At 63.2% G+C, this 19,882-nt stretch overlaps 5 protein-coding genes across 6 annotated transcripts; 4 read left to right on the top strand and 1 right to left on the bottom strand.

The window, feature by feature from the left end:
• Nucleotides 1–5,771: 5,771 nt before the first annotated feature.
• Nucleotides 5,772–8,535, top strand: LOC117650650 (lipase 3-like). The gene is made up of 8 exons (XM_034394211.1): nt 5,772–5,965; nt 6,039–6,216; nt 6,561–6,675; nt 7,042–7,288; nt 7,365–7,523; nt 7,602–7,683; nt 7,762–7,907; nt 8,107–8,535. Exons 1-8 carry the CDS (start codon nt 5,801–5,803, stop codon nt 8,266–8,268), a joined length of 1,254 nt encoding a protein of 417 aa, XP_034250102.1. The 5' UTR covers nt 5,772–5,800; the 3' UTR covers nt 8,269–8,535.
• A 609-nt stretch (nt 8,536–9,144) lies between these two features.
• On the top strand, nt 9,145–11,216 carry LOC117650649 (lipase 3-like). Its single transcript, XM_034394210.1, has 7 exons — nt 9,145–9,445; nt 9,525–9,702; nt 9,767–9,954; nt 10,062–10,235; nt 10,316–10,474; nt 10,549–10,782; nt 10,863–11,216. The coding sequence occupies exons 1-7, from the start codon at nt 9,179–9,181 to the stop codon at nt 11,181–11,183; spliced, it is 1,521 nt and encodes a 506-aa protein (XP_034250101.1). The 5' UTR covers nt 9,145–9,178; the 3' UTR covers nt 11,184–11,216.
• Nucleotides 11,217–11,968: 752 nt separating this feature from the next.
• Nucleotides 11,969–14,006, top strand: LOC117651192 (trypsin-1-like). The gene is made up of 7 exons (XM_034395001.1): nt 11,969–12,269; nt 12,346–12,547; nt 12,634–12,796; nt 12,880–13,291; nt 13,368–13,422; nt 13,506–13,685; nt 13,975–14,006. The coding sequence occupies exons 1-7, from the start codon at nt 12,180–12,182 to the stop codon at nt 14,004–14,006; spliced, it is 1,134 nt and encodes a 377-aa protein (XP_034250892.1). The 5' UTR covers nt 11,969–12,179.
• Nucleotides 14,007–15,612: 1,606 nt separating this feature from the next.
• Nucleotides 15,613–16,246, top strand: LOC117651123 (gustatory and odorant receptor 24-like). The gene is made up of 4 exons (XM_034394895.1): nt 15,613–15,737; nt 15,824–15,895; nt 15,971–16,060; nt 16,159–16,246. The coding sequence occupies exons 1-4, from the start codon at nt 15,621–15,623 to the stop codon at nt 16,213–16,215; spliced, it is 336 nt and encodes a 111-aa protein (XP_034250786.1). The 5' UTR covers nt 15,613–15,620; the 3' UTR covers nt 16,216–16,246.
• Nucleotides 16,247–16,282: 36 nt separating this feature from the next.
• LOC117651121 (cathepsin B-like) lies at nt 16,283–18,984 on the bottom strand. Of its 2 annotated transcripts, XM_034394894.1 has the most exons (6): nt 18,828–18,984; nt 17,693–17,810; nt 17,341–17,565; nt 16,774–17,236; nt 16,449–16,693; nt 16,283–16,412 (listed from the first exon to the last, which is right to left on the bottom strand). In XM_034394894.1, coding segments are annotated over exons 1-5 (1,014 nt in total). In that variant the 5' UTR covers nt 18,830–18,984; the 3' UTR covers nt 16,283–16,412; nt 16,449–16,487. The 2 variants fall into 2 exon arrangements, with proteins under 2 accessions (XP_034250785.1, XP_034250784.1); XM_034394893.1 differs by having other exon boundaries at nt 16,320–16,693.
• Nucleotides 18,985–19,882: the final 898 nt, after the last annotated feature.

A 19,882-nucleotide genomic window follows, 5' to 3' on the forward strand; every position in this document is an offset into this window, starting at 1 on the left:
ACACGGCCCCGATTTGGGGGAAGGGGTCGTGGTTGGCGGGAATAGCGCCCATATTGGCGGAAATAGCGCCCATATTGGCGTCCGGCCGATGAAATTGCCAAGCGGTCTGCTCCGCGCTGATTGAATAAGCTAATCACTTTTCGGCGGGGGGTGGCAGACGCAATGCTGTTGGCGGACGATTGCTCGTCGGGGTTGCTTATTTGCAGTTTGGACTCTGCCGACGCAGCACGAGACCGCCAGCCTCCACCATTTCCAGCACCAGCCGAGCCTCCAGCAACGAGGCCGCCGAGCCGCCCCAGGCCCAGGCCGGTCGAGGACCCACAGCCCACGGCGCCCAGGGCCGGCGCGGCGTCGTTTCGACAGAAGATCATCGCCCTTTTCTTTTTGCCGCTCTTCTCGCGACTTACCTATCTTCCGTCGCTGCGGCGTTGCGCCGCGTCGCGCCGCGTTGCGCCGTGCTGATGGTAATCCTTGTAACGCCGCGGCGGCGAGGCGGCGAGGCGAGGCGACGCGAGATTGGCCCCTTGCCGTCGCACTGCACTGCTCTCCCCCGAGCCTCGACGCACCCCGTCGAAGGACTCGGATGGCGGGCGGGTGGCGGCTACCCGCACTGGCGCCGCCGGGCGCCCGGGACAGGCCCGGCCCGCCAAGTCATTGGGCGTACTGTCGCGGCGCGGCGTTTCTCGGAGTCGCCCTGCAACAGACAAACTTGGTTATAGGCAGCCCCGTTGGCAGTCTTGTTGGCAGCCTCGTTGTCCGGCAGCAGGGCGCACAAAGGGTCGTTACAAGGCGGCCGGGTCTGTGGAGTGTCTGCCGTGCGGGGCTGCCGGGCCAGGCAGAGCCAGGCTGGGCGCTGCGGGCGTTGGCCTTCACCCGGCCGCCAGCACCGCCAGCACCGCCAGCACCGCAGTGGTGGTCGCTGAGGTAACACCGCGGCGGCGTCATCAAGAGCGGCGGCTGCAACGGCAGCCTGCCCGCCGCGACCGTCGGCGTGGCCCAGCCTGGTCCTTCCCTCGCGCCCTAGCTCGCGCCCAGAGCCCGAAGCTGGTAGCGCCGCAACGTGAACGGGGGCGGGGTGCACGGGGTGCACGGGGTGCACGGGGCTGCGGTCCATCAGCCAGCTGCAGGCTGCAGGGGCGCGGCGGGCGCGGAGACAGCGCACCAAAAAGAAGACGAGTCGAGAAAAAGAAACGCGCAGCTGCTGCAGCCCGGGATCGAGTTTCGAAAACGTTGCGATTGATACCACTCCGCGAGCGGAGTGGGGGCGGCGGGGCGGGGCGGGGCGGCGACGCGTGCGTGTAACAGGTTGTAATACCCACCCAGCCGGTACAGCCCCCCTCCAAGCACCACGCCCGGCGCCCCGCTCCGCTTCGGGACCGGGTATGCTGCGCCGAACTAACCCACTGGGTCAAGGTGAAGTTTATGCCAGGCCAGACGCCGCCCGCCCCGCCGCCCGGACGAGGCGTGGACGGGGCGTGGACGGGGCAGGGTGGCTGGCCCGCGAAGCATGCGGAGCACGCCGAGCACGCCGAGCACGCGGCAGTCTGGCGGCAGTGACCCTTCGGCCCCCTCTCCGTGCCGCGGGCCGCATCTGCAGCGGCTCCAGTTTTCTCCGTTTCTGCAACGCTTTATCGCAAAACGCACCCGAGGAGCTGTAGAACCCAGGAGTGCCAACCGTCGGCGGCTTGGTCGGCGGGGAGTCTGCCCGCCGGGAAGCACTGCGAAGTCGCCAGAGGGATTGGCACACCTGCTGGAGCAATTCGCGGGCCGCGGGCCGATATGCTGTGATTAGCGCGCCGAGCATGACCGCCAGCGTGTGGCCGAGCCGCCAGGCCGCCTGGCGTCCCCAATGCCGTTTCGCCGTTTCGCTGTTTCTCGCGCCAAAATGCCGGTCACCGCGGTGTGGCCGATGGAGGCCGAGGCGGTGTGAGACCGCGCGGCCGCGGCCACGCGCGGCTCCCACAAGAAAACACAAGAAAGTGGAGAATGGAGAATGCAATCCCAGCTGCAGCAGCATTGCTGGCCTGCTGGGCTGCCCACAAACAAAGAGGTGTATCCTAACTTAATTGGGGGAACCAGCTGTTAAGACTCGTCCGGCGGCGTGTCGCCCCGCTGCCCGATGGCTGAGGCGGCTGAGGCCGCTAAGGCTTGCCGTGGACCCGTCGCTGCAACCTCGAGCGCACGCCGAGCAGCGGAGCGACGGATCTTACATCTCTGCAGCCTGCAGCCCCAAGGAGAGACTGCTCACGGACTGTCTGGCGTCGTGACGAGCTGCCGGCTGCGCGCAGGCCGAGGGCAGCCGGGGCTGTCCCTTCTCTCCCCGCCCTCGGGTTGCGCGCAGGAGACGCAAACGGCAACGGCCCCCCGAACGCCAACAACGCCGAGGGCCCGAGGGGAGGGTGCCATTGCCGATACGAGGGTGACGACAGGGAGGAGGGTGCGCGACGCACGGCGACGCAGCTGCCGCGGTGTGTCGCCGGCTGCACCCTGCACGCCCAGCACGCCCTGCGTCCGGACCGTCGCCTTTTGTGCGCCGCCGCCACGCCCTCCGAAGGCTCGGATTGCGCGCCAGTGCGCGTCAACCCCGCGCCACCGCCCCGCGGCCTCGCGCATCGCCGACGACCGCCGGCCAGTGCCTCGACGGTCTTGACCAGCAAGTCGAGTACATTCCTCCGGCACCTCACCCGGGCGACTTTTTAAAGCGCGACTGCAGCGGCGACCACGCCCCGGCGGGGCTAGCCTGGCGGCCTGCCCACTCGGCCGGCCGGGTGGCGGTCAGACAACGCAATGCCCTGCGCGGGTAGCCTTGGTTGCCTTGGCTGGCTCGGCTCGGCCCAGCTGTAGTCGTGAACCCAACCCGCGAAGCCCGGCGAAGCCGCGAACGAACGTGCTGGTGCACCGGGGCCGTTTAATGCCTGCCACTCGGCGCCACGGCGTGGCCACGCCCTCCACCGCGGACATTTCATTTTTCACTGCAGAGTCCGTCGGGAGTTTTCGCCGCAGCAGGCTGGAAAACCGGATAACTGGAGAACGGAAAATCGCGCGGCGGCGCCAAGTTGGTTTTCCTCGACGCGGAGCCGCGATCTCGCGCGTGCCGATGCCGCGCGGTGCCGGCGGTGGCGGTGACGGTGGAGGCACGGCAGGCATTAATTCGGACGGCCCTCGTCGCGGAGGTGCAAAGGTCATCGAAGGCCGAATGAAAGTGGGAGCCGCTCGGTGGCTGACGGTCGGAGGACCGCTTCGCGCGAACTGCACTGCCGTTAACTGGGTTTGCGTGGATTAAGCGAGATTAAGCCGCCCTCGCCGCGAGAAGCGGGAGCATCAAAACGTACCTTGAGGAGAACGAATCCTTGGCAATCCCTTTTGACAAGATCGATGGCACTGTCACTCACTCACTCTCTCACGCGCGCGCGCGAACACGCACAAACAGGAGCACACGATTAATCGGTGAGACACTTTACTGCACTGGAAGGCATCCCGCCGACGTGGGGCTGGGGCTCAAGTCGCGAGCGGGGCGATGTCCCGAGGACTCCGTGATCGCGGTTGGTGCTGCCGCCCCTACGCTCTACGCCCCCCCGGCGACCGACACGGTGATGGTTCGAGTCGCGCGTTGAACTGAGCGTGGAGCGCCGCCAACTCCGCGCTGCTCCGCGCCAGTCGGGCCAGGCGGGCCAGGCGGGCCAGACAGACACACCGGTGGCGATGCGAGCGCCCTCCGCGGCTCCGCGGCGTGCGGCCGAACCAGGGCAGCCGGAGCACTCTGGCGGTGTCGGCGCTGCTGGTGGCGGTGGCGGTACCGCGGTACGCCCCTCTCCTCGCGCTCTCTCACTCTCGCACTCTCCCCAACCTTGAGGCCGATTGGGGGAGAAAAACGGCGGAGACCGTGGAGCGCTGGAGCCATTGGCTGGAGCAGCGAGATGCAGGTGAATGGCTTCGGGCCTCGGTGCGTCGTGGGCCATATCAGCCACAGGGGCCCCGTCATGCCTGCTGGTTCAACACGTGCCGCATCGGATCAGTCCCACACCACCGCCTACACTCGAGTCAGGGCATCACGACGGAACGCCCACAACCCCTTCTTAACCGCCACCACTCATACAGTAACTCAGCAGTGCTGTGGCGAGGCCGGGGGAGGTCCTCTCCGTATTGGCGTCCTTCTCCACACAGTGGATGGAAGACAGTGATGAGGTCCTCTGCCGACAGACGCCGCCGGTGCCGGTAAGAGTCCCAGACACGGCATGACGCCCCGTTGCCGCTGCCTCCACGGCCGCCAAGTCGAATGGGCTGCCTACCTGTAGGCGCCGGCCCGCTGGACCGCGGGGAGGCACGGACCGACAGAGACCGCCTGAACCTTCACTCCTTTGCGAGAGAAGTCTTTGATAGAACTTGCCTGTTACTTATCGGCCGTGCAGGTAACGTTCGCCCCTTACCGCTTGGCAGTGACGTGCCCTCTGTGATTAGGAACAAATGTCTTCAAGTACCCTTCTTGACCAGCCGCACTCTATAGTCCATGGTAGGCGAGAGCGTAGCGGCGTGGACTCGTGACATCGAGTTCGGTTGTCCGAGTCCGGAGTACATCGTTATCATCTCCCCCTCGACGAATCAAGGGGGACCCACCCGCGACCAATTACGGGTGGCTGGAACGACAGGCCGGTTTCGTACCCCCGTCGCCCCAGTGCCGAGGCCGACCCGCCGAAGCGGATTGCTTTTTAGGTACCCCGGCTAATGTGAACTTGGCCACTACGCTATCATGACTTGTACGTCTGCCGCTGCCGAGTGTTCACGATCTGGGCTTGTTGAACATTTATGAATGTTTAGACTGTCTTCAAAAATGCCCTTCTTCGATACAAATTGATACGCAATTTCGCGACCGATCGCGAGGGCGTGTTGCGTAGTAGTGGTGTACGTACACAGATATGCAAGCGCTTGAGGACCGGGGGAAAGGTCTAGACCCGTCCCGAAGGTGGAGCCGTGACACGCCCGTGGTCAAACAGGCGAAAAGATGGATCTCCTTTCCAAACAAAACACTCTCATCCCAGGAATGGGACATCACGTTGAAAAAAATGTGACAACATTTCACGTCCGTTTGAGCATTGTGTCACGTTCTTTTGGACGCGAATCAGCCATAAATTAGCTTATTCACGCTGAAACGAGTGACACAATGCTCAAAGGAACGTGACATTTTGTCAATGGAAATATGGAAGGGAGAGACGCACTCTGGGGATTGAGCTAGAGACTGGGGCAGGTGCAGCACTCTCTGCCTCGCGGCCTCGCGCTTCGAGGCGCTGGGATGCTGCGGGCCAGGGCCTGACCAGGGCTGACCCGAGGCCTGGCCGCCAGGACGCCGGGGTTGGAGGTTGGGTTGGGTGTTCTCCCTATATTCCGGCCCCACTTGACCTCTCGCCCTAGGTTGTGCATCCATCTTCGCAATCGTTTCCCTGTTGTTTGTTCGGCTGCTATCACCTCGGCAAAAAAAAGAAAGATTGTCAATTGAGCCAAAATAGTGACGCGAGCCGAAGAGCGAAGCGCAGTGGAGTTTGTCGCTTTGGAGTGCATCCCGTTTTTGCGAGGAGCGGCCGAGCGGCAGCGGGCCGAGGCCTTGATGTTGCTCTTGTCCACGTCAACTCGTCGCCATGGCGGCCATGGCTCTACGGCGTCCACTCGAAGGCGATAAGGGCCCGCGGGTCACAGGTGGGGCTCTGGGAAGAGCTGGGCGGGGAGGGGCGAGGGGTCCGCGGTTCATGGACGAGATAAAAGAACTACCTGTGCGACCCGGCCGCACAGGTCGCCACTGACACTCACCATGTCCACGTCTCTGAGGATCGCCGTCCTCGCGCTGGCCGCCCTCCTGGCCGGGGTGGCCGCCAGCCCCACCAGCCCCCGGGACCAGCCCTGGTGGCACCACCTCGCCGCCCCCAAGAGCATCGGCGTCTCCACGCTCAGGGACGTCCCCATCGACTCCTCCACGGTAAGCAGGCGCCAACCATTTGCGAGAGTAAGCAGCAAACCACAGGCGTTTCACGCCGGCCTTCCCTGTGCAGCCCATGCTGATCGCCAAGTACGGCTACCAGTCCGAGACGCACACCATCACGACGGCCGACGGCTACCTGCTGACCATGCACCGCATCCCCAACCCCGGCAAGCCCGTCATCTACCTGCAGCACGGCATCCTGTCCTCGTCCGCCGACTGGGTGGTGCTCGGCCCGGAGAAGTCTCTCGGTGCGTACCGTCGCGGGGCGTCTCGTAAAGCCCGCTGCTCGTCACACGTTTGTTCGCGCCGCCTGTCAGTATACCACCCAAATTGCTTGTGGTCAGTAATCGCGTAGCATGGTTGGGGACTTCCAAAGGCTAGTCCGCGTTTTCGATACTATACGGAGTTTGACGACCGCCCCACGCGATGGAAATAGCTTCACCTCTCAGTGGTTGTCGTCGCGTTCAGATTACTTACAGTGCGCTGCAGCAGAAATGGGGGGGGGGGGCGTTCTACTTTGAGGGAAGTTCTCTCTGCGAACTAAGTGTCCTGTGCTTAATTCGTCCAGAAAATAACGGCATTTCCCTTACAGCGTTCATTTTGTACAACGCTGGCTACGACGTCTGGATGGGCAACTTCCGAGGCAACACCTACTCCAGGGCTCACTCCACGCTCTCCACCAAGGACAAGGCCTTCTGGGACTTCTCGTGAGTAGTGCCCCCAACCTGCCGCCGCGGCCAATCGAACCTCATATCGCCAATGCGCTTGTCCGCACATTCCTGTCCGCTGATCCTGCCTCAGCTCGAAAGTGCTGGCCCGTGATTTGGGGCGCTCCTTCGAGTGGCAGCGGCAGGCTTCGCCAGGCAGCGGCAACCAAATACAATCCGCGCACTGCGAACAATGGCAGATAACGACAAGTCGGAAATAAGTTGCCTCGAACAACTTACGGCGCAGCAAGCGGTTCGAGTGGCCGAGGTGGCCGAGGGAAAACAGCGAGCTATCTTTGAGGACGAGGCGCCTTCGAGGTGTCAAGCCACCCCCAACACCGTCCAACCCTTTGTCCTTTGGCGCAGGTGGCACGAGATCGGCATGAACGACATCCCGGCCATGATCGACTTCATCCTGGACTCCACCCAGCACGACTCGCTGGTGTACGTGGGCCACTCCCAGGGCACCACCGCCTTCCTGGTCATGGCGTCCATGCGCCCTGAGTACAACGCCAAGGTCAAGGCCTTCATCGCCATGGCCCCCATCGCCTTCCTGGGCAAGGTCGGCTCCCTCCCGCTCAAGCTCCTCGCCAAGGGTGTGGACGAAGTCGAGGTGAGAACGGGAAACCCCCAAACCCTGTCGAAAACCTGGTTTTCCGGCGCGTGCCTGACGCTCGTGTTGGTTGCAGTTCATCGCCAACGTCGTGGGGATGTACGAGTTCATGCCCAGCTCCGCCTTCATGTCCGCCATCACGTCCAGGGCGTGCGCCGACGGCTCCATGCTGCAGGCGATCTGCACCAACGCCCTCTTCGTCATCACCGGCTACGACTCGGAGGAGCTCGACACGGTCAGTCCCTGAACCGACGCCGCCATCGCCGCGTCGCGAGAATCGGTACCGCGATTTGACACTCTTCCCTTTCCGCAGGAGATGCTGCCGGAGATCATGAAGAACGTCCCCGCCGGCGCCTCCACCAAGCAGCTGCTTCACTACGCCCAGCTCATCAACAGTGAGTGACCCTTCCGTTCGACTCTGTAGTAACAACCAGTGACCACCGCCACTGACCCAACCAACCTCCCCCTCTCAGGTGACAAGTTCCGCCAGTACGACCACGGCACGTTCAACAACCTCATCACCTACAAGAGCTTCTCCCCGCCGAACTACCCCCTGGACAAGATCACCACCAAGGTGTTCCTCCACTTCGCCGACAACGATCTCCTGGGCACTCCCACGGTATGCAAAAAAAAAAAAAAAAAAAAAAACACACAAAAAACACAAAACAAAAAACGTTACGGCGTGACGCGCGGAATCTAGCAATCTCGAGTGGCGCCTCGCCCTCGCCTCGCATTGCCTCCGCGGCGTTTTGGCGCAACAGATAAGGCGCAACAAAGAGCCGCATCTCATCTCACGCTCTCTCCTTTGCGGTCGGCAGGGCGTCGATAAGCTGAGGAAGGGCCTGACCAACGTCAAGATGATCCGCCGCGTGCCCCACCCCACCTACAACCACATGGACTTCCTGTACGCGCGCGACTCCCGCCCCCTGCTGTACGACCAGGTGATGCAGAGCATCGCGGAGGTGTTCCAGGAGCAGTAGACCGCCTGGCCGTCATCGGCGTCATCGGGCACCTCGCTGATTTGCAACGCTGTGACATTCGCGCTTTGCGGATGATGCTGGCTGGACTGCCGCTACACTGGCCGTAGCGCCATCTCCAGAAATCAGCGTCGAAACAAAATGATTCCCTCCCCAAAACTCCCTGTACTGTATGCGTCTGTGTGAGTGTGTGTGAGAAAGAGTGAGTGTGTGAGTGTATGTATATTTCTATGTGTGATGAGTTCAGAGTTGATAAATGTGATATTATTATAAAGTTTATTTAATTATTAAAATATGCCTTTCACTATAGTACAAAGACGGTATTCCTTTATTGTGGGAGTGCTGCGAGAAACTGGCCAAATCTTTCCCTTTCGGTCGATGATGCTTGAGCGAGCTCGGAGCACTGATCTGCGGAACACAATAACAAAGTACTCGACAGTCGTTCGTCCCCAGGTGGCACTGCACTGTGCGCGATGCGCACCAACGCGACACTCGACGTCAAGTGCACCGAAAGGGTCGCCGTGCCACACGCCTCTGGTCGAGCACCATTTTCCCGCGATGCCTTTCCGCGCCTGCAGGCAGTGCCGGCCCATTCCGAACAGTGCCTCGTCGCTCTGTCTCCCTCGCACTCAGTAGGCGCCCCGTGTGGGTGCGAGGGAGGCAGAGCGACAAGGCACTGCTGGCCGGCCAGGCCGTATCGCCGGGCACCGCGCGCGCCGCGCCATGCGAACACAAAACTGGGGGTGGGGGCCCCGTGGCCGTCGTGGCCGCCGTGGCCGCCAGGGCCGCGACCGAGGGCCATTTGCCACGCGCCGCCACGCCTTCAAGAGGGCCCGTCCACACCTCGGCGTCAAGGATGACGTCCTGGTGCTCCGGCAGCAGCCCGCCGCCGCTGGCGCTGCTGCTGGTGGTGATGGCGGTCACTCCCGCCGCCCTGGGCGCGGCCACCACCACGACCACCACTAGCCCCAGCAGCACCACCACCACCATCTCGCCCGCGCTCCTGGCGGCGCTCAACGAGCTGGACGAGCAGGCCGTGTGGTGGCAGTACAAGGCGCTGGAGGCGGGCGAGACGATGGCCAAGTCCCTCCTGGAGGACCCCTCCCACCGAGAACCCGTCAACGCCACGACCTGGGGCTGGCTGACGCCCAAGCCGGGCAAGCCGCCCATCGTCGGCACGGTAAGGGGCTCCTTCCAACTCGCGCCACGCGCCACGCAGTGCTCCTCCGACGCCGAGCACGTTCAACCGCACGTTTCAGGCGAACCTGGCCGCCGAGCACGGCTACGCCGTGGAGAACTACACGGTGCGGACCCCCGACGGCTACCTGCTGGGGCTTTTCCGCCTGCCCAACCCCGGCAAGCCCGTGGTGCTGCTGGCGCACGGCTTGCTGTCCTCCTCGGCGGACTTCCTGGTCCTCGGCAAGGGCCGGGCGCTAGGTGAGTGCGGCCATGGTGGCCCTGGTGGCCTTGGTGCGCGTCCTCACGGCCTGGCGTCGCGCAGGGTTCGTGCTGCACGACGCCGGCTTCGACGTGTGGATGTACAACGCGCGCGGCACCACGCCGTCCAGACGGCACGAGTATCTGCACCCGTGGAAGGCCAAGTTCTGGGACTTCAGCCTGCATGAGATTGCCCTCGGGGACCTCCCCGCCACCATCGACTTCGTCCTTAAGAACACCGGCCAGCCGCAGGTGAGGGCAGCCCTGGACGTTTGGACCGCCCTCGGGCAGCCTCGGGCAAACTGCCACCGCCTGGCCCTGGCCTGCCTCCGCAGTAACTCTCTTTCCGTGCGTCCCAGCTGCACTATGTCGGCTACTGCCAAGGCTCCACGCTCTTCTTCATACTGGGCAGCGAGAGGACGGAGTACATGGACAAGGTCAAGTCTTTCGTGGGCCTGGCCCCCGTCGCGTACCTCCGGGACATCAGGTCGCTCCCGCTGAGGCTCATGGCCGCCGCGCCCTACACGTTGTATGTGAGTGCTTGGCGGCTTGGCCCGACCCCAGGCTCTTGTCTGCTAGCCAGCCCGCCACACTGCTCCGTGTGCTTGCGCAGTTCCTTCTCAAGCTCGTGGGCCTCAACGAGTTCCTGCCGAACAACAAGTTCATGTCCTTGGTCGGGGAGGTCATGTGCAACGATAACGAGATCACGCAGCCCATCTGCACCAACATCATCTTCATGTTCTTCGGCCACGACACCGAGCAGATGAACCAGGTAGCCATGTCACGGCCGCCACGGCCCGCCGAAGGACTCCCCGCAACCCTGACGGATGGCTTGGTCGTTTCCAGACTGCTCTGCCCGACCTCATGGCCAACATGCCGGCCGGCGCGTCCACGAAGCAGATGCTGCACTTCGGCCAGCAGGTGAACCACCGCCACCTCGTGTTCAAGATGTTCGACTACGGCCGTATGGGCAACATCAGGAAGTACCACAGCTTCAAGGCCCCCGAGTACGACCTCACGCGCATCACCGTGCCCACCTACATGTTCTACTCGGAGAACGACCTGCTCTGTGTTCAGTCGGTCAGTTGTCTTTCCCGCTGAGTAGCCTTCTTCTGTTCGGATGAATTGTTTCGTGCCTGTTTCCTGTTTTGTCTGAACAGAACATTGACGAGCTGATCAGGAAGCTGCCCAACATCCAAAAAGACGGGGTCCGCAAGATCAACAACAATAAGTTCAACCACATCGGCTATCTGCTAGCTAAGAACGCCAAGGAGCTGGTGTTTGATGACGTCGTCGACGTTCTTAAGAAGATGGAGGCGTCTCAGCCCTCATCGGCGACGCCAGGCAGTAGCACGGCCAGCACGGCCAGCACGGGCAGCACGGGCAGCACGGCCAGCACGGGTAGCACGGCCAGTACGGGTAGTACGGCCAGCACGTCAAGTGGTCCTCCCGGAAGCACAGTGACAGAGGTTTCAGTTTGATACGCGATCTCGATAAACCTGTTCGACTGAGAATTCTGCAAGTTTTTGAGGCATCGATGTGCTTGGTACAGTAAACCGGCAGAAGGGAGGTCATTTTCCAACCGCAACCTAGGCTAAGCCAAAGCAGGAGGCGCGACATGAGGCCAGGAATAGACGCTCGCCCACGCACACGCGCACACAGACACACACGTACGCACACACAGACATGTGATAGGTGGGCGCAGCTGGGCCCAGACACCCGCATTAACTCTACACTTCCAATCCATTTCCGTGTAGGCGAAAGTTTCTGTTCGTTTTTGTATTTTGTTGTGCGGTTCATTCTTTGTTTTTTCAATAGTTTGAAATGGAAGAACACTAAGCATGTAAAATGCCAATGGTCAGCCACACCCGCCATACGAGGTGCGAGATTGTTGGCCCCGGCTGGTGATTCGAGCAGTGACAGCTCGCCGGCCTCCTTGCGAACAAACGCGCCTATCTGAGTGTACAGGTCCTAAAGGTCCGAACTGCCAATAACTGTTATGTGGGGCGTGGGCCGGGGCAGGCTGCGTGCGTGCGCCGGGCTGGTGAGCGCCGCCCCGCCGGAGCTTGGTGCTTCACGGGCCTTGGGACCTTGGCCCAGTGGATAAGGGCCAGGCCGGCAGGCTGGCCTAGGCCACTGCTACCTTCGCTGGGGTCACGCGACGCGTCACCGCGTCACCGCGTCACCGCGTCACCGCTGCCGATGGACCAGTGGGTGGGGCCTGGGGGCGTCTCCACGCCCCCCTCTTCCAGGCCGGCATGCCCTGGGCATGGCCTGGCCTGGGCATGCCCTGGGCACGGCCGCCGCCCAAAACAGCCGAAACCCTCCCGGGCCAACCTTCGTGTCGACGTATAAATGGGTGGGCGGGGAAGGAGGACTTCAGTTGCAAGCCATCCTCCGCCGCAGCACCGTGACAGTTTCCAGTGCCTCGTGTCTAGTGCAAGTGCGGAACACCCGGAACATCCACCACCGCCGCCATGTGGACGACGTGGACGCAGTGCAGCCTGCTGCTGCTGTGCGCGCTGGCCGCCGCCAGGCAGGTCCCCGGTCGCCGAGTGCCTGCCCAGGTTAGTCGAGTCGACGGAGTGGTGCCGCCTCCTTCAACCAGTGCCGCAGCCTCTGACTGTATGGTGTGCTGCGCAGGCTCTGGACGTGACGGCGACGGCCTCGTCGGAGGCGGTGGGCGAGGCCCCGGAGTCGCTGGCCAACGGCACGATGCCATCCCTGTTGTCCGAGAACGAGCGCCAGTCCTTCCTCGAGTGGATCCTCAGCCTGACGGGCGGCGGCACCACCACCCAGGAGCCCGACCTGGACCCCGTGGTGCCCACCGCGTGCGCCGCCTGCAGTGAGTCCTACTGTCTAACGCGGCCGCCCTCGGCCTGATACACTGCTGCCCGGCGGGACAGCTCACCCTGGAACTGGTTGTTGCAGCCTGCGGCCTGACGAACAAGCGCACGCGCATCGTGGGCGGCCAGCCGGTGCAGGTGAACCAGTACGTGTGGATGGCCCTGCTCATGTACGACGGCCGCTTCTACTGCGGCGGCACCCTCATCAGCTCCAAGTACATCATGACGGCGTCGCACTGCGTTGACGGGTGAGTGTGGAGGGAGGGCGATGGTAGGAGGGGAAGGCCACCCTCACGCTCTCGCTGACGCCCTGTTCGCCCTGCACCCCCAGCTTCCAGCGCAAGAAGATGTCGGCGCGCCTGCTGGAGCACGACCGCGGCACGACCTCCGAGGCCAAGCACGTGGACCGCAAGATCGCCCGCGTGCTCAAGCACCCCGGCTACTCGGACGTGACCTTCAACAACGACATCGCGCTGCTGCGCCTGGACAAGGAGGTCGCCTTCGACGACACTCTGCGGCCCGCCTGCCTGCCGCCCGCCGGCAAGTCCTTCTCCGGCAGGGACGGCGTCGTGACGGGCTGGGGCGTGAGCACCCCGGGCGGCAGCACGAACCAGGTGCTGCACGAGGTGGCGGTGCCCATCATGAGCAACAAGGACTGCCGCAAGTCCAACTACGGCGCCAAGAGGATCACCGACAACATGCTGTGCGCCGGCTACCCCGAGGGCAAGAAGGACTCGTGCCAGGTGACGCAACGACCATGTCATTTTCGCCTCGTTATTGGCTCTGCTGTTTGAAAACTCCGAGTTTTCTTTTCCGCAGGGTGACAGTGGCGGCCCGCTCCACATCGTCAACGGCACCTTCCACCACGTAGTCGGTGAGTCAGTGAGGCACGCGCCCGTTGCAACGCGTTGCGCGGCGTCCCCGCGGTCGCACTAACGCAACGCCTCTCTGCTGCAGGTGTCGTCTCCTGGGGCGAGGGCTGCGCGCGCCCCAAGTACCCCGGCGTCTACGCCCGCGTCAACCGCTACCTCACCTGGATCAAGAGGAACACCAAGGACTCGTGCTTCTGCGACCAACAGGGCAACGGTTTCACGCACTTCCCCGCCGAGGGCGCGTCGGGGGTGGCGGGGCCGGCCGGCGCGGCTGGGCCGGCGGGGCCTGGCGGGCCGGCGGGGGCGGCGGGGCCTTCCGGAGCGACGGGGACTGCGGGGCCAGCGGAGGCCGTGGAGGCAGAGGCGTCGACGCCGGCCACATCCCCGGCCACATCGCCGACCACACCCCCGGCCACGTCGCGTGTCGGCGATGAATAACCCTCCGCATCGAGACCGACTCACGACGCGGACCATCAAAGACTGAAATGCAGCACCGAAATGTGCGCCAAATGTATGGACCGGAAAGCAAGCTCTCTTTTGAACTGCGCTGTCAGCGAACGGTGCTCTTATTTATTGGTTCTGTTGAAATAAAAATGTTGCAAACTGTTTACTTTGGCATTACTCACTATCGCTGGTCGATGCCGTTTGATTGCGCACCATGCCGATTACCCCCTTCGCTTGGAGTCACGCGAGACTGGGCGCGGGGCGCGGGGCGCGGGGCGCTGGGCGCTGGGCGTGGGGCCCGCGGGTGGCGCGAAGGACACTGAGTGCCCGACGGAGGCGCCCTCACCGCGACCCTCACCCTCGGCGGCACCATGGCGCGGCCCTGCGAGTACGTCATCGTGTTCCAGCCGCTGTGGAAGGCCCTCACGTTCTACGCGGCCTGGCCCCAGAAGGTCACCAAGTCAGGTGCGTGGTGCTTCTTCTGCAGCGGCGCCTTGCACTTGCACCGCGTGGCTGACGAGTCCTCCGGGCCTTCCGGGCAGGCCAGCTGGTGCGCAACCACTGCTCCGTGCGCAGCGTGGCCACGGCCGCCATGTTCTGCCTGACGACCTGGGGGACCTGGGTCACGCTGGTCGGCCACATCGACTTCAACTTCGAGATCCCCTCCAACGACGTGCCGCGGCGCCTGCTCAACATCCAGTTCGGCCTCTACGTGCTCTCGTTCCCCGTGCTGGCCTGCTTCATCGTGGAGACGCGGCGCAACGCCGAGTACGCCATGCGGTGGCAGGAGTTCCAGGTGGGCCTTGCGGTTTGCTTTCCGAACGCCAATCTGAATACAACTTTTCACTTCAACGCTGGTAAGTTTTCTCGCCGCCCCAGTGGCGCTCTGTTTCGAATGCCAGAATTTGGCCTACTGCGCTCAGATCGCCCTCTGAGAATGCCACAATTTGGCGCATGTTGGCATTCAAGACGGAGCACCTCTGGAGTGACGAGCAATGGCAGCGTTACCTCCGCTTCTGCGACGCCTCCCCTCGCGCTTGCATTGGCTTGCGTGGTTGCAGCCCCAGCTGCAGCGCGTGTGCGGCCGGAGCATGCGCAACGACAAGCTGCGGCGCAGCGTGAAGGCCACGGTGCTGGCGCTCAGCCTGGGCTGGCCGCTCTTCGTCACCGTGCCCATCACCATCTCGGGCGACGACAGCCACCTGTCCCTGCCGGAGGTCATCTACCTCAGCTACGCCACCACCGTGCTGGCCTTCGCGTCCACCAACTGGCGGATGCACTGCGCCTTCCTGCTGCACGCCAGCGAGATGCTCGTCGACGCGCTCGCCGAGGTTCGTCCCGCAGCCGGCACTCTCGGGCCGCGCCGTCCTCTACGCCGGCCGGGCAATGTGTGGTCTGGCCCTTAATGGTAATGGTAATCGCCTGGCGGGCGGGCCGGCCCGCAACGCACGCCTGCACGCAGTGCGCTCCATGGCCTACCCTCGCGGCGCTCGGCGCCGCATTGCGCCGCGTCCCGTCCGCCTTGCCGGCCTTGCCGGGCTCGCAAGTCCTTGCTTTTGGCATGGCCCTTTCCGGCCCTTTCGTTTCGCAGGCGCTGCAGAGGGACGCGCTGACGCGGAAGGACGTGACGCGCTTCGTGACCACGTGGCTGCGGCTGCGCGACCTGGCGCACGCGGGCGCGCGCTCCGTCGAGCTCACCTGCTTCCTCAACATCACCACCCTGACCCTGACCGTGGTGCTGTGCACCTTCAACACCATGTACGTGGTGTTCAACGGGTTCAGCAAGCTGGGCGCCTACCTGTCGGCCGTCGGCTTGCTCACCCTGGCCACCTACATCAGGATCTTCAACGCGGCGCACCGCATCAACGAGGCGGTGAGTGAGCGAGGCGCCGTTTCGCTTGAAGCTCGAGTCAATGGCAAATCTGCGATTGGGAATCACTCTGACCGTTTCCGCTCCAGCTCGGCACAAGGGCCGCGCTGACTCTCGCAGGATCCTCGTTCCACCGTTTTCCGGCAGAGACGCTGCGCGAGGTAAACCCAGGCGCAGAAAAAGTTACTTCTTTACTTGACTTATTGACACGGTAAGGGTGTTTTTGTTTCTTCCAGCTCATCATATTCCGCGACATTCTCATCGCGAATCCGGTGCGAATCAGTCTCTTCGGTTTTCTGCCCATAAACAGAAATGTTCTTGGAGCGGTAAGCCGACGCTTCAGCCTTCCTCCATCACATCTGTCACCCCCCCCCCCCCAACTTTTAAGATCAGAAAACCAAGCTTTATTGTTTTTGTTTTTCAGCTTCTGGTGACAGCGACCACCTATCTCGTCGTTCTGGTGCAGTACTCGGTCGGGTGACTCGAAGTGGAAACACATGGCGGAGGCAGACCAAAAATAATAATAATAACACCAACAACAACACAACTGCGACATTTTTGAGACTTTAATTTCGATGACAATATTTCAGGAACTGGCGGCGTGCGCTTCCCGGGCGATGCACGTCGCCCGGGAAGCGGTCCCCCTAAATTGAGTGTGGGCGGGAGTCCCTCGTGGAGGGGCTGCCCGAGGGGCTGCCCGAGGGGCTGCCCGAGGGGCTGCCGCCCGGGCTGCGACGCTGCGACCGCACTGCCCTACACCTTGGGCAGGCCGGCGACCACCGAGCTCTCGACGCCGCACTCGTCGTTGCCGCGCTGGATCTTGAAGAAGCCGTTGTTGCCCCAGTCGGTGTTCCAGGAGTTGGCCAGCAGCCAGTAGGGCGTGCCGTTCTCGACGCCCCAGCCCAGCATGCGCACGGCGTGGCCGCCCAGGGCCTCGCCGGTCACGTGGTGGTACACGCCTGGAGGGGCAGGGAATAGGGGGTTAGTCCGCCGTCATTCTAACGAGAAACAAACCGACAAAACGGCGTCGCTGCCTTACCGTCCTTGTAGTTGAGCATGTCCGAGTAGACGGTCATGGCGATCTCGACGGGTCCGTTGGTCATGATCTCCCTCATGATGGCCTCGGGCTTGGAGCTGATGGAGTAGGCCTTCTTGCCGTACTTGCGGTCCTTCTTGTAGGGGATGCCGTAGCCCGCGCGGCACTTCTGCTCGCACTTGGGGGTGCCGCCGCCCTCCTTGCACTCGGGCCTGCTGCCGGAGACGTGGTGCTCGCAGGGGGCGATCTTGTAGTCGATGCAGCCCTGGTTGTCGTTGTAGTTGCCTCCGGAGACGATGCCCCAGTGCACCCAGTACTTCCAGGCCATGCCGGGGAAGCCGCCGTTGCAGCCGAAGCCGCAGATGTGGCAGCAGGACACGAGGTCCTCGGCGGAGAAGTGCACGTTGGTCTTGCCCTTGGAGGCGATGCAGACACGGTCGGACATGGCCTCCACGGCGGCGAACGCCTGCAGCCAGAGCGCGTCTCATTAGTAGTGCCTCAGGAAGAAGGAGGTCTCTCTCGCACCCTTTCGGAGTGCCTCTAGTGTGACAAAGACAGGTGGATACTGACCCAGCAGGAGCCACAGGAGCCCTGGTCCCGGACCTCCCCGATGGTGGGGCAGTTGGGCCACTGCTCACGGGCGTCGAAGCTCTCGGGCAGGTCGGAGGCGTCGGCGCCGACGAGGCCCTCGGGCTGCTCCAGCTCGGGGAGGCGGAAGTTCTTGGAGTCGGGGTGCACGCCGAGCAGGCCCTTGATGTAGTCCATGCTCACGTCGGGGGCGAAGTTGCGCCCGGCCTGCGGTCCAGAAGAGCATCATGCAGGTTTTGCCGGGTTCTACCCGCTTCCGTGAGGTTCTACTGGGTTCTGACGGCTTCTACAGCCCCGACGGCCCGTCTGCCCGTCGGCGGCGCGGAGGACTTACCGTCCACTTGGGCTTCAGGCTGTTGATGTGGGCGATGGCCTCATCGGACAGGGGGTGGTGGTTGACGGCGGCGGCGAGGCCCGCCAGCCCCACGAGCAGCAAGACGGCTGCCTTCATCCTGCGCAAACAAGCCGCACGCCTCAGCACGGGGCGCCTTCACCTTTCCCCTAACTTCCGACTTTTCTTTCTCGACCCGGGGAGTAAAATTGCAAAAGTAGGGAGGGGGCGGGGGGCGAGACGATAAACAAGCAAAAGGCGTCAATAAATGCTGACGCCTCACAGAAAAGCGTCTTATCTCTTATCTATGCGACAGTAGCCGCAGAGCGCTGCGGAGCCTCCCCACTCTCGCTCAAACACTTGTCGCTAATCTGGGGCTCTACAGGGGACGGCTGACGGACGGCAAGATGGCTTTCTGAAACCCAAAGCCCGGCGTCGGTGGCAGGATCCGGCAACCTCTTGCCCGTGGCGACGCGGCGGCCTCGCCTTCGCGAGCAATCGAATCGAGTTGATGGAATCGACGGCGGCGGCCCGTGTGTTGACGAGGCGGTCAGGCTGGTCAGGCTGGCCAGGCCACGCCTAGGCTAAGGCTACGCCGCGGCGGTTATCAGAAAAGCGCGCCGCCGCGTTGGGCTGTCGGACGGCCTGGCTCGGCGTGCTCCGCGTGCTCGGCGGGTCAGTGTCTCCTCTCCTCGGCGACTCGGCGTGATGGCGGTGATGGCAAACAAGCAAAGTGCCCTCTGCCCCCTCCCCCCTCCCCCTGCTGCTCGATGCGATGCGATGCGGTGGCGAGCGAGGTGGGAGCCTCGCAGGCCGCAGCCTGCAGGCCGCGGACAAAGGATTCGGCGTCCACACTGCACCTCGCCGTGTTCCGTCTCACGCGAGAGAGACAGAACGAGACCACTGTTAGGAAGGAATCGGCACACTGCTCCAAACTTCGCCCTTTCCCGACATCGTGCTGTCCTGGCCACCCGCAGGACTTCCCCGCAACAGCTGCGTCTTCGCGCAGCTTGGCAAAGCCAAGGCGAAGCCCTGCTGGCGAGTGGCGAGGCGAGCCACCTCTGCCTGGTCAAGGACGGCACTCCTGATTCGCACTTCGCGACGTGGCGCTGGAACTCCGCCTCGCTTTTGTACTTACATGTTGGCGTGGCTTCGGGACGTCCTCTTGACGGCAGTCTGTTGACCAGACTGACCGCTCGCGATCCCGGTCGCGCTTCGGGCTTGCCTATATACAGACGCGGCATGGTGGCGCGCCGTACCGTCACTGTCCGTCCCGGTCCAGTGGTGGGGGTGGGGCGGGGCGAGGCGGTCAGCGCGCGCTCTACGTCAGAAACAAAGAGCGCTGGCCCGTGGCGCCGAGACGATCATCAGGCCCTTCGGAAATCTCAGCCAGGTCTTTAGGGTCCTGATTGGCAAGATAAGGAACCTGTTCACGATGACCGCTTCGTATCGCCGTCGCCGTGCCAGTGACGATAGGCACTTTTTAAACGTCTGTCGCTGTCGTTCTATCGCCACCGGAGGGAAGGCTTTGTACTGCCTGGCTTCGGACGGGCGTCAAAGGGCATCGGCGCAATAATGAGGGAAGACGAGCGGACTTTCTTTGCTCGGCCGCGCGGGAGCATAGGAATTGAGACGAGCCTCATTGTGACCACAATACACAAGACAGGAGCGCTGAAAAACAAGCTGTTGTTTTCTTGAGTGGGTTTGGTAACCGCCCTCCTTAAGGGGGCAGTCTCACTTGTAACCCCCTTAAGCACCTCCTCAGCGCCTGCGAGGTAGGCCGCCGGTCCCCACTAGTCCACTCACTGGTGTGGAGATGGAGGCCTAGCTTGCCCCCGCCGGACGACGCCCTGTTCGCGGCCGCAAGTTCATGCCATGCCACTCAAGAATGCCACGAACGAGAAGATAGTTGGTCGCCCGCACTGTTGGCCAGCAGGCCCGTAGCGCCTGTGAGGTAGGCCAGCGATCCGTCTCAGAACACACCGGTGTGGAGACGGAGACGCTGGCCTACCTCGCCCCTGTCGTCTTCACGGGGGCAGGGTAGGCCACCGTCTCCACCACGGCGTGTTGCGGGACTGGCCACCTGACAGGCGTTGGAGGGGGCATCGCCTGCCTTGCAGGCCGGGACTGCCATGTCCCGTTTCTGGGATCACGATCAAAAGACGGAATTCTCAATACAGGAATGAAGTAGAG

This window comes from Thrips palmi, unplaced genomic scaffold (genome assembly GCF_012932325.1).
Source record: "Thrips palmi isolate BJ-2018 unplaced genomic scaffold, TpBJ-2018v1 HiC_scaffold_5, whole genome shotgun sequence".
NCBI lineage: Eukaryota > Metazoa > Arthropoda > Insecta > Thysanoptera > Thripidae > Thrips > Thrips palmi.